Consider the following 12,544-nt stretch of genomic DNA (forward strand, 5'->3'; position numbering starts at 1 on the left):
GTTGTTCAGACTGCACTTTCTTACTCACTCACCTGGGCAGCTCATTCTCTGCCCCACCTGTACAGGGCACCTTCCTGGCCTGAATCAGACCAGTGAAACCAGTTACTCCCTACCAGAGATCTCTTACCAGCCTTTCCAAAGCCTGCTGAAGCCTGATCACAGTACAGCTCAGTACTGCTTCAACACCTGTCTTGCTCCACTTCTCACCCCCCAGCACCTAACAGCTTTCACCTGAGGAAGCTGCTCTACTAGAAAATTCCAGGACAAAAAAAAAAAAAAGCAAAGTTAATCTCCTAATACCCAAATTAGACAAAAGTCATTTTTAACACAAGTGATCCTAGAACCCAAACTGTAAATTTTGCCTTTGAGTTACAAATAACCACCTCAGTGAGATGGGACACCTGGGGCAACTCTACCTTGAGCCAAGTACTTGACCACAGAAGTCATCGGCTGCAGGCCAGGCGCCCCATGCCCCAGCTGGGGATCGCAGCATGTGAAGCTCTGCAGCCTGCAGCCACTTCTGTGAGCAGCAGAACCATCACACCCCAGCCTTCATCAGCAGAACAGTTTTAGCAACACTAATGTGTACAGAAATAAATAATTTTTTAAGCTGAAAGGCTTTAGCATTTAAATGCAAACGAGACTGTTGCATTTGTCACCATCTCACCTGGCAGCAGCAGCTCCCGTCCTGTGCCAGCACTGACTCCTTGTTTCTGTAACTGCTCATCCCACAGCTCCCTTCAGAGGCAGCTGCTTCACTACCCAAGTTTTGCAGACACACAAACTTAATGTAATGAGGCCACTTAATTCCAGGTTACAATGACAATTAAATCTCTTCCTCAAACTTGCCCTTAAATACAGGTCACCCTCTCTGTCCACCTCCCCAGCCAGAACAGCATTAGTTCATTTTCTACTTTTAACTCGGCTGTACACCAGGTAACATTTCTGTTGCATGCCTTGGCCTCCATTGAGTATTCTTACTTTTCCCCGCAAAAGTACTACACAGGTTTGTATTGTCCACATTCCAGTACTTTATTCTAGCTTAATTGTTTCCTTGATCAATTGACCTATATAAAAATCGGTTACAACACTGCCCAGAGCTCTCCACCTCCACCACTCCAGTCAGCGGCTGTTTGTCCTTCTGGGTCTTCTCTGAGGCATTTCATTGCTGAAATAAAAATAAGACAGTGAATTTAAAAGCAGAGAAAGTCTATGTAGATTTTCACCTAGAAACCACTGGTCAGACTTTGGCACTGACAGAACAACGCCGTCAACCAGATGGCCAAACCCTCTGGCTCGGGAAAACCCGGCGGTGAGGAGCAGACCGAACAGAGCCCTTACCTGGTTGGCAACCTCATGCCTTGGTCCTGCTTCCTCGAACAAACGCTCTCCTTCCTCGGAATCCCCGCTCAGCTTCCCTGGCGAGCGCCCATCTCCTCTTCAGCCTGCCAAAGCAGAGATGCATTAACACAAATATCAAAGGGAGCCTTTCCATCGCCACCCACCTCCCCAACACAGGTCACGTCATATACGAGGGTTTCACAAGCCATTCGCTGAACCCATCACACCACAGAAGCACAGTCTGGGAAAACTGTTCCAGGGCCGGCTGACGCCTTTGACACGCCAGGCAATGTATCATTTGATCCCTAAGCAGAGAGTTAACCACTTTGACATGGCTGCTTAGGAAGTGTGGGCTATGGGAAAAAGTTAATGGCAACAAGTAGGATGGCAAAGAAAGCTACAATTAAAGTGAGCAACTTAATGAAGTCTAGGAAGATTCTCAATAGATGAACACATATCAAGTCAGGGAATTCATTTCCCATCTTGCTTCCATACCTACTAGCAAGACACGACTGCATGCCCAACTCTGATCTGTGGAACTCAAGTTGTGCCACAAGCCAAAGGTTGCATACGGCATGGGTTAAAATTTTTCCATCAGTTGACCAAAATTGTCAAAGGAATATTTCACAGGTACATTAGACTTTCAAATGAGCTCTCAACAAGAGGAAGGATGCGGACATGAGCAAAAGGAGTTACCTCGAATTACAGGACTATTTCCACATATGAACTAGCCAAGAGAGCAGCTTTCGTCTCAGAGGTTTCTGTTGGAGGCACAACACTTCTTTTCTCCAAGGACACTGCAGTTTCCATATGCTAGCAAAGAATTCTTAGAACTTGTAAGGCAATGACAAAGCTAGCTAGTTACGGCAATTTACCTACCATTGAACACTTGTCAAGCTACTAACTAGTCCAGTTACTAAAGGACTGACTCTTCACTACAGCTTCTCAGTGTAGGCTATTTCAGTGTTTTAAGAAAACATCAATTATCCTACCTACCACTAGCATTCCCTGGACTTCGGCTTTGAGTAGCAGCACATCCTAAGGTGTACACTCTCCGTCCTCTGCCTCTAGGCAAGTCTGACTATTCTTATGTGAAAGTATGTTGACGAGTTCGCATGCCAAGACCAATTCAGATTAAATTCTAGCAACTGGTCAGTAAATCTGGCTTGCTCTTACACTATCACTGGTCTTCTCTGGCATCCTCTATCACTCAGACTGTTCTTCATCTTCCAGGATTGTGTTGTGCAATGAAATGTAAATGTCAGGAGCAGAGTTCATTTCAGACGGTCTTTTAATAGGCTTCGTAAAGCCAAAGAAAACTGTATACAAGAATCCTTTACCACTTCAAATACAATATCAATGGAATATGCATATTTCTTCCAGTAAAAAAGGACAATATAAATAAACATTTTCAAGAACCTCTTTTATGGTAAGTTTGCAAGTCTATTTCTGGGTAATTTACATCATTACAACAGTAAAAATACCGTTATGCAGGTTGAACATACAAGCGAGTTTCTCTTTAGATATATCAAGGTGGTTTGCCTTCCAATTTGTACCCAGGCTGCATTCCTACCTTGCTACACTAAAGGAATGTTACAAAAGACGAAGGTAATGCACTTAAAAAAAAAAAGTCCACAGCTTGTTCAGCTTCCAGTGAACATTGAATTCAAGGTCCTTTCTATCTCAAAAGAAACTGAATTGGGGCCCCAACTTTAAAAAAAACACCTTGGCTCATCATGAAGGACAAAATAAAATCTGAAGTGCTTTCAAAAAAGATTAAAAACACTCAAAAGCAGAGCTTTCTTAAAGAAAAGTCTAATTAGACCATCTTATATCAGAAGCTGTCAGGCTGTGTTTGACAAGATTAGAACTGATAATACTACAAAAGTGAAAATACAAGTAGATGTACTACACAATAACGATTTCAGCGAAGCTCCAAAAATCTTTATAAATACAGCCATTGGAAGGACGATCTTGAGTCAGGAAGGATTTTTACTCGTTGTGTGTAGCTGAGGACAAGAAGCAGGCACAATTGTAAAGGCACTGAAGCATAGACAAGTTCCAGCATTTTACTCCCTTGCATTATTTCAGAAGCTAGTGCTAGTTCGCTACACCGTAAGAGAACTCCCCCACCCTTGATTAAAGTTTGTTAGGGCATCCGAGTTTTGTCTTAGTCTCAAGCTCGAGGAACGTATTTTAAAAACTTGCTTTGCCTTAGATCCAAGCAACTCCTACACATGCATTACAAATTAGAAATTTAAACGGCACAACCACGTCCAAAGCCTGACAGATTGGTTCTTACGGGCAAGAACAGAATAGCGGTACGGTCCAACCGAGCCTTACAGTACTTCCAGACTCGAGCGCAAGGTCAGAAGGTTTAGAGAGTTCCTACAGCATACGTACTCATCACTCCCGTTTGAACCAGGACTTACCGTAACTGTCATAGCTGTCTCTGTAGGATCCTCCTGAAGACCTGTCGCCATAGCCACCTTGACTCCTGCTGTGAGAAACATTCACAAGCTTTGTATTTGCTCAACTGCTCCTGGAGCCTCTTAACACTTCTGTCCAACAGGCAGTGGGCTTCACGAGCCCGCCAACAACCCGCCAGCGGCCACGATGACTTTACCTGCTATTATAGTAGTCTCTGGAGCCATTATATCCTCCACTTCTGGAATCAAATCTGCTTCCGCCGTAGCCTCTGTCTCCACCTCCTTGAACAGACACAGGATTGTGGGGGTTTTTCAAGTGTTCTGACAAACGCCATCGCCGCTTCAGGCACCGCAGGTCAGTCATGCACACTCACCTCTCGAGAAGCCACGGCCCCGACCTCTGCCGCCACGGAAAAAGCCTCTGCCCCCTGAAGCCCCCCCTCTGTATCCACGAGATCTGTTCTCTGATGATTTTCCAGCCTGATCAACTCTGATCTGACGTCCGTCTACAGACTAACAGAAAAAGATAAACCACCTTGAGATGTGAACTTTTAAATGGCAAAGCATACACACAACGAGTTACACACCTTCACTGTCAGCTAAGCAGCACCAGAACTTACTAGCTCTTACAAAGTTTATTTACTGTCGCAGCTAAGCAAACTGCACGAGCAACCTGATGTTCAAACAGTATGTACCGACATTCCTATAAAGTATCACTACTTCTCAGTCACACAGATTAAGTCATGGAACTTTAGCAATTTATATTCATTGCATAATTTCATTGCTTTAACACAGCAGTATTCATCTGTTGCTCTACATGGCGCTGAACAGAAACGCATCTTTCAAACTTCTCTTATTACATTTTAGGAAAATAAAGAAGCTTACTCCAAAGCCTCCTTACCTTTCCATTCATGGCCATCATCGCATCTTTCGCATCATCTATGTTTTCAAAAGTAACAAAGCCAAAACCTCTGGATCTCTGAGTCTCTCTGTCTTTCACCACAACAACTATAAAAAGGAGGAAAAAAAACAAGCATTGGTACCTGGGGAACCTAACACATTCGTGGAACTCACCGCAGCTCGGCACTGCGATCTTACCTTCAGAAATCTGTCCGTATTTTGAGAAGACTTGTTCCAACGACTGCTCGTTGGTGTCAAAACTCAGGCCACCGACAAAGAGCTTTCCCTCATCTGAGGCCATTCTGCCCTGCAGAGTCAACGTACCCCAAGTCAGCACCTCAAAAAACACCCCCATGGCGCCCGAGAAATTACACCGGCTACACCACCACCGGCCACCCCGTCCGCACACGGCGGGAACCCGCCAACCGCCGTGACGCAGCGCTCTGTGGCACCGGAGCGCGCTCCAGGCCGCCTCCGGCCTGGCGCCTTCCCCCGGGAAGCGGAGCCGCCGCCGGGATGGAGGCCGCAGCCGCGAGCCGCGCCGGGCACAGCGGGGTCGGCCCGCCGGAACCCTCCCCCCCCCTCCAGGGACATAGCGCGCATGCGCGCCCCGACCCCCGCCGGGGGCACCACCCCCGCCCCTCCCTCACGGCCCGCCCCCTTGGCGCAGGCGCACTCCAGCGCGCCGCCTCCCGCGCGCCGCCATTTTGCACGGTCGAGGCCCGTCGCCATTTTGTTTCCGAGAGCGCACTTCAGCCGTCCCCCAGCCCCTTCCCCCTCACGGCAGCCGGCCGGGACAGCTCCGCCGGGCTCCCCGCAGCCACGGCGGGGACCCGTGCCACGGCACAGGCGCCCCGCTCCAGATTCCCGCAGGCAGCAAGCCCCGCGGCTCCTAGGACACATTTCCTTGAGCTCTGACGCTCGGAGCCTCCCCGGCCCAGCCCGCCCAGCGCGGCGGGCGCCTTACCGGTGCCCTGGAGGTGCGGGGATCCACACAGCACTTCAAAGCTTCGGCGCGATGTACGCTAAGGCTGGCGGGGCGGCGCCTTATAAACGCCCGCGCTGTGTCCCACCCATCTCATGAATATGCAGATTAATCCCTCTGCGAGGCGGAGCCACTGACGCCACCAAAGCGCTGCCGCCGCCGCCCCGCCTGATTGGGCTGGATTTTATTAATATTCATGAGCCCCGCCGGGGGGCGGGGGGAGGAGGGAGCGAACACAAAACCGCGGCGTTCCCGCTCCTCCCGCGTGGGGCGGGACGCCGAGGGCGGCGCGGATTGGCCGGGAGCGCGGAGACCGTTGGCCGGGAGAGCCCCTGTGAGAGGAAACGAAGTGGAGGCAGCTGATTGGTCGGCGGCCGCCCCCGCCCCGCCCTCCCTGGGGGCGTGGCCGCGCTGCCCCAGTTTCGCGCCGTTCTCGGCAATGCGGCGGCGACTGCAGACAAAGGCGCCGCCGGGGGGGGCCGCCGCCATCTTGGGCAGCGAGCGCTGCCGGCCGCGGCCGCCCCGTTCCTCCCGCCGTGCGCCCCCCCGCCCCCCGGTGCCGCCTCCCCGCCCCTCAGGACCTCACCGCCTCCGCTCTGAGGGAGACGGTGAGGGGCGGCCTGTCCCCGCGCCTGCCCGGGCCCCGGCGCTCGCTACCGGAGCGCGGCTCCGTGATGTGGCCGTAGGTCCCCTCGGCCCTGCCAGGCCCGGGGGCGCGTCTGCGTCACCCCCCGGCGCCCCGCGAACCCGCTGCCGGTGGAGCCTCCCGGGGAGGCCGCCCCAGGCTCAGGCAGCCGCCGGCGCTGGGGCCCCGGTGCCGGGCCCGAGGCCTGAGGGAGAGCCCGGCCCAAGGCACGGAGAGAGCGGCCCCGGGGCCAAAGCGTGAAGGGTTGTGTGAAAAATAGTAACGAAAGGAGCTTGCTCAGCCCATTTTCCACTGAAACTAAAAGCCCGCTGTGGGGTTTTTCTGAGGTGAGAATGTCTTCAGCATTAAAAACGTCCTCACTGAAGGAGAAAACTCTTTGGCAGAGATGGACGCGTGCCTCTGCGAGGGACTACGCTGGTTAAAAAGCCTTGAAGTTTCCCAGTTTCCCCCACAGCAACTACCGTTCCGTCTAGGAACTGTAGAACAGGATTCCAAACGCCCGAGAGGAGGAGACGCGCAGGAGGCAAACGGCGGCACAACGAGGGCTGGAGGCAGCCAGGGCGAGGAGGGGTCCCTGGGGGTCCCCCCGCCGCGGAGGGGAGCCCACGCTGTGCAGGGACGCGGTCATTCCCTCTCTGTCCCTCCGGCCTGCAGCCCGCCGTGCCCCGAGCAGGGCAGGGAATGGTGACACAGGAGTTACTGCAATCAGGGCTGCTCGTTCCCAGAGAACGCGACTGGCTTCCAAACCGAGCGCCGCAGCAGTGAAAAGAAACCGCAGTGCCATGCAAGGAAGCCTTCTGCCCGCTATTGTTCTGCAAAAGCAGCGAGCGCCGGTTCTCTGCCTCGCAGAGTGAGGAAATCGGGCTTTTCCTCCCCGATTTGCTGTGACACCTTTTGGGATCTGCAGGAAAAGGGTTGTTTTCTACACGAGCATGTATGGTAATTATGAGACACAGAGGAGGCTCGGGATTGCCCTCTGCCCGCACCGCAGCTGTTGTGCACGCAGGAAGCGGTGTCGCGTTCCCCCAGCGCGGCTCTCCGGCGGCACGCGCTCGGCGGGCTCTGTGCTACCGCACGGCGGTTCGGCCGCGCGCTGGGGGCCGCGGGGCCGGCACGCTGCAGCCTCGCGCTGCCAGAGCACGTAAAAAGCTCCGTATCGAGGAGGCACCCATCTAGCACTAATATTTTCTTACTGGCAAAACTATGAGCAAAGCTAGTTAACTTTCCAGTCCCGAGAGCAAATTAACAACACTGAATAACCAGAATAATAACAGCATCCATTATGCGTACAAGCTACTGGTAGTTAAGGTATCCGATATGCTTGCAGTAAAAGGAGAAGAAAAGGTTCAGCGTTCAAGCAATAATTCAAAACAGGATGAATAAAAACGGAACGGTAGGATAAAGTAGTACAATATTTTATGCAAATGAAAAAAATAATTCCTGATTTGAGGAGGGTATTTTAATACTAAACTCTGGGTTTGAATTACTGAATAAGCCTGGGTTATTTTTTAATTCTACCTAATTTTGCGTGGGGCTGCGTGGTCCCGCAGTGCACCGGTCGTGGCCCGGCCGAGGGAGGAGGCTCGGCTGCCGTGACAGACTGCAGATCGATATCTGCCCTTCGAGGGGGGAAAACCGAGCGCAGCCCTGAGCTCACGTCCCCGGTGTTTTGATTAAATTAGAGCCACGTTAACGTGCGCGTTTCTGGCCCGTGATGAGGGCGGATCAAGTGACCTTGACGCACGGAGCCATTTTCCGAGCGGCTCGAGCGGCAGCAAGGTCGGCCGGCTGCCCCGCGGTGCCGGAGCGGAGGAGCAGTCCCGCGCCGCCGGCCCGTTCCCGAGGCATCGCTGCTGCAAACCTTCGGGGACAAACTCCGCTTTTCTTAGTCCCTCCTTTCCCTCGTGCAAAGCCGGCGCAGGGCGGGCGTTGCGCAAATAGCACTGCTGACCTTGCTCTGCTGCCTGAGGGGGTTGCGGTCCCGGCGGGATGCAAGGCTTGCGGGAGCAGCGCAGCTCCTGTGACAGCCAGTGCCCGGATTTGTCCCCAAAAGTGTGATTTCGGTCTCCCCTGGCTGCGTGTCGATGCCTCTCGCTGCGCACCGACGGAGTCACCCTGGGAAACAAGGCGAGAGCCGGGCCGAATCGAGATCGCCCGGGCTGCCGCCGCTCCCGTCCCACTTCCGCCGCTCCCGGGAGGTTTCAGTGCTCCAGATCTGCTGGTTCGTCCCGGCCTGGGCCCGGGCGTCGGGCGCAGCGCCCGTCTCTTCAGCCTGCAGGCAGCAGCCGCAGCCGCCCCGTTCCCCCGGCCCTGCCCGAGGGCTCTGGCACCGACTCGGCACGGGGCATCTCGGCGCGAGCCGCAGGGCTGACCGGTGCTGGGGAGCAGCGCGGCAGGTACCTGGCCCGGCAGATTTCGCTGGTTGTTAGGGCGGTTAATTGAGCCATGGAACATAACGTGTGTGATTGATGTCCCCAGAGCAAGCCGTCCGGCGGCAGCGGCCGGCACCGCCAGAGCCCCTGCCCGAGGGTCCCAAAGCACGCGGCGCCCAGCAGAGAGCAGAGTTAACGTCACCCGTTCCTCTCGGTGGGCCGGGCGCCCACATACCCCGGTGTGAGGTCCGGAGCCGAGCGCCAGCGTCTGTTTTCCCTGGCCAAAGCCCATTTTCAGTCACCTGCAGCTGGCGGTGAGCAGGGGCCGCGCCTGCGGGGACCGAATGCGGTGAAAGCAGCGGCGCTTTGGCAGGGGCCGCAGACAGCCGGCGCGAACCGCACGCTCCTCAGGGCAGAGCCGTGGCTTCGTACGTCGGCTGCCGTGTGCGGTCGTCGTTGTATCGTAAATCACACGAGGCTGGAGGGATCTCAGGGAGCTGCAGGATCAGGCAGCCCCGCGCCTGGCAGACGCTTCTCTCACCCGTTTTTTAAAACTCCCCATGATAGAGAGGATGGTGCCAAACGTCACAGAAATGAAAACCGTCATTTCGGAGAGGGTCCCCCTTCCAGCAGCACGTCAGCGGTCAGTGCCACGTCGAAACACGTTCGGGGAGCACCGGTACGACGAGATGCGCTGAACGCCTGCCCTCCTGCCCGCGCCTCCGTCGCGGCTCCCGGAGCTGTGCCAGCTCTCACCGCCGAGGGGGCTTTGCCCCGGGTGCACCCCGCGCCGAGCAGCCCTTCCCGCAGCACTGCGGGGCTCTGGGGCATCCCCACTGAGCAGCGCTCGCTGCCCGCGTCGGTGGGGACCCTTCTCCAGCCCCCTGCGCTCACGGCCCTCTGCACCGCGCATGGCGGCTTGGCGTCCGCCCAGAGCCCCGCGGCAGCCCAGTCCCGACCCGCTCGGCAGCCCCGGCCGCTGCTGGGGAGACCGAGCAGGGAGCCGAGGGCAGGGCAGAGCCACCCGCCCCGGGCTCCGCTCCGATGAGGCTTCCAAACCCCAGAGCAGCTCCGCGCCTCGGGCGAGGGAGAGGAGCTCCAGGGAGGGACGGAGGAAGAGCGGGGTGGGTCGGATCATGGGGCAGCGGGCAGGGACGGACGGGCACCCCAGGGCCTGGCCACCTCGTGGGCTGCTCCCCCAGCAGATCCACCGAGCGGACGCTGCCACGCAGCCCGCGTTCGCTCCGGACCCCGGCACCGCGTCCCTCCCCCCGAGCCAAAGCGAAGCACCCGGGACCACCCTTCCCGCCGAGCCCCCCGGCACGAACCGCGCCGGCGAGGAGCCGCCGCCTCTCGCTTTGCTTTTGCTGGGGTTGCGGGGGAAGAGGGACCACGAGGCTGGGCTGCAGCCGGGCTCCCGCGGGCGCCCACCGCGTCCCTCGCCAGAGCTCTGCGGCGTCCCGCTCTCCCGGCAAGGTCAGCCCACGCTGCAAGGCGCAGCCTGGCACGGCCGGCAAAGCACGCAGAGCCGCCTCCGGCACAGGAGGGTCCCTCCCGACCCTTTCCGTCCCTGGCGAGCCCGCCCTGCGTGACCACGCGTGGTCTCGTCGCCAGCCTCGGGCCCCGGAGCAAGGCGTGAAGCACCGAGCTGGGTCTGGGTTCCCAAAGCCCACCGGAAAAAAAATATTCCCTTCTCTCTCACTGCTCTCCCGGAGGGAGCTGCTTATCCAGCTTTGCAGTTCGGAAAAAAAAAAAAGGCCCTGACGCAATCATGCCGTTGCCATGGCACGAAGCGCGGCCGCCGCGTTTTCCTCCGCGAGCTGCTGCGAGCAGGAGCTGCCGAGCTGCAGGACAAAGCCACGGCGAGCGGAGGGATCGGCGCCGCAGCGCGGCGTGCGGAAATCTGCGCGACAGCCGGGTGGGCACGTCCTGCCGGGAGGGTCGCAGCAGCGTGGGCGATGCCCAGAGCCGAGCGTTAGGAGTTGAGTTCGCTTCCCCATCCGCCCCGGCGAGAGCTCAGCCTCCGCCCTGCCCGGCTGTGTCTCCATCTTGTGCATCCTCCCGCCGGCTTCCCACCGCCGTGCAGGGAAGGGCCGCTGTCCCCCGGCTCCTCGCCCGCCATCGCTGTCGCTTACACCGGCGGAGAACGAACACGGAGCTGCGTGCGGAGCGGTCTCGCCCCGTCGCGGAGCAGCGTCACGCGGGTGCCCGCACGCGGTCGGGGAGCGGTGGTCGCCGGCGGCGGGGAGGGCAGAGCCCACGGCGAGGGGCGACGGGGATAGGCCTGCACGAGCTGCCAGGGCGGAACGCGCCCAGCTCGGAGCGCCCAGCCCCGGGCAGCTCCTGCAGAAAGGTCTCCCGGCGGGCAGAGCCCGTTGCCGCTGCGCTGGGGTGTCCGGGTGTCCCGGGAGGAGGGAGGGACGCACGCCGGACCCCGGCCAGCTCGGGGCAGCAGGGCCGGGAGACCCATCCCAGGCAAGGACCAGCACCCAGCAGGCAGCACCCCTGGACCACGAAAACCCAGCCGTGGGACAGAGCCCGGCACGGTGCTGCTGCCTGCGGGGAGGGGACGCGGGGCTGGCGATGCCGTGCCCCAGGCTGAGGTTGGGAAGATGGGGAAAACAGCACGAGGTAACCAAGGCAACAGCGCTGATGGCTCGGCTGGAAGAGGCGGCTTGATCAGGGACTGACGCTGCGCTGCTCCGCCAGCTCACGGAGAACGAAATCCTCTGTGGGCACCGCCGACAGCTGCCAAACCGGGACGAAACGTAAAAACCACCGGGCACAGGCGCTGCTGTCACACCCCAAACGCTGCGGGACCTCTTTCGGGGCAGCGAGCAGCAAGGGCTGTGCGCCGCCTCCCCGAGCCGCGCTGCCGATCGCCCGTGCCGAGGAGCCGCGCGGAGCACAGCCGGCGCGGTGCCCACGGACCCCGGCCGCGACGCGTCGCGGCCCGCAGAGCACACCGGCCCCGGGGTCTGCGGCAGGGATGCGAGCGGCGGTTTCTGCCGGGAGGGCAGATCGAACCTCGCGCTGGCGGCAGCCCCCGGCTCCGCCAGCGTCCCGGGGGCCCGCAAAGCGCCAGCTCGGCCCCCCGTATGGCGTCCCCGGGCTGTCGGAGGGCGGGAGCGCGCCAGCTCTCCTCGTTTGCTCCCGCAGTGGCTCTCGGGGACATCCGGACGAGGCCAGGCTCGCTGCAGCGCCCGCACCGCTCCGTGCCGCGGCCGTGCCCCGCTCCCCGTCACCGGCTGCGCCGCGGCACGCAGCCACCCCACGCAGCCGCCCCAGCAAGAGCCTCCTCCACCCGCGTGGGCCGCGGGCTGGCGTTCGCCGTGGGATTTGTACCCTTCCCTTCCGGCGTTACCGGCTCGCGGGCATCAGCGCTGACGCCGCAGCCGCTGCTGACGTCGCGATGCTTCCCCGGCACAAAACCTTTCACCCCCGGGCTCTGCTGCGCCGCGGAGCCCGGCTGCGCCGTGGGCGGCTCGGCTGGGTGCGGCAGCACCCGGTGCCCCGTCCAGCAGAGCCGCGCCGGGCTCCGTAGGTGGGCTCTCCCCCCGGCCCTGCGTCTGCCGGGGTCTCCCCATGCAACACGCGGCTACTGCTGGCATGGAAAAGGCAGCAGCAGCAGCAGCGACGCGCGTTTGTCTCCCGCCTGCCCTCCCGGCAGCCCCCGGCCGCGCCGAGGACTCATCTCGCTTACATCAGCTCTCATTAATCACCACCCAAGAGCATCTGCAGCACAGGAGCGCTCAAGGTCAGGAGATGCTACCCAAGGACACAACAAACTTCCACCGCGCGACCGTGCAGCGCAGAGAGGGCTGGGGATGCGGGAAGGATCCGATCCGCAGTCTGCGAGGGAAAACGCTGC

General features: G+C 58.7%; 1 protein-coding gene across 6 annotated transcripts; it reads right to left on the reverse strand.

Annotated features, from left to right (window-relative positions):
* Window positions 1–1,007: 1,007 nt before the first annotated feature.
* On the reverse strand, window positions 1,008–5,745 carry CIRBP (cold inducible RNA binding protein). Of its 6 annotated transcripts, none has more exons than XM_075444255.1 (8): window positions 5,638–5,745; window positions 4,869–4,977; window positions 4,672–4,778; window positions 4,145–4,283; window positions 3,968–4,052; window positions 3,774–3,838; window positions 1,342–1,445; window positions 1,008–1,168 (listed from the first exon to the last, which is right to left on the reverse strand). In XM_075444255.1, exons 2-7 carry the CDS (start codon window positions 4,969–4,971, stop codon window positions 1,441–1,443), a joined length of 504 nt encoding a protein of 167 aa, XP_075300370.1. In that variant the 5' UTR covers window positions 4,972–4,977; window positions 5,638–5,745; the 3' UTR covers window positions 1,008–1,168; window positions 1,342–1,440. The 6 variants fall into 6 exon arrangements, with proteins under 6 accessions (XP_075300370.1, XP_075300369.1, XP_075300368.1 ...); XM_075444254.1 differs by having other exon boundaries at window positions 3,774–3,841; XM_075444253.1 differs by lacking the exons at window positions 1,008–1,168; window positions 1,342–1,445 and adding an exon at window positions 2,120–3,350.
* Between the last annotated feature and the right edge of the window lie 6,799 nt (window positions 5,746–12,544).

The sequence above is a fragment of the Opisthocomus hoazin genome, chromosome 27 (assembly GCF_030867145.1).
Source record: "Opisthocomus hoazin isolate bOpiHoa1 chromosome 27, bOpiHoa1.hap1, whole genome shotgun sequence".
NCBI lineage: Eukaryota > Metazoa > Chordata > Aves > Opisthocomiformes > Opisthocomidae > Opisthocomus > Opisthocomus hoazin.

What these genes read in the sequence shown, in the direction of transcription:
- CIRBP (XM_075444250.1), bottom strand. Translation starts at nt 4,971, where the DNA reads ATGGCCTCAGATGAGGGAAAGCTCTTTGTCGGTGGCCTGAGTTTTGAC. An exon ending in GGGCCGTGGCTTCTCGAGAG is followed by an intron (nt 4,053 to 4,144) that starts GTGAGTGTGCAT and finishes TGTCTGTTCAAG; the next exon opens with GAGGTGGAGACAGAGGCTAC. An exon ending in AGAGACTACTATAATAGCAG is followed by an intron (nt 3,842 to 3,967) that starts GTAAAGTCATCG and finishes TGTTTCTCACAG; the next exon opens with CAGGAGTCAAGGTGGCTATG.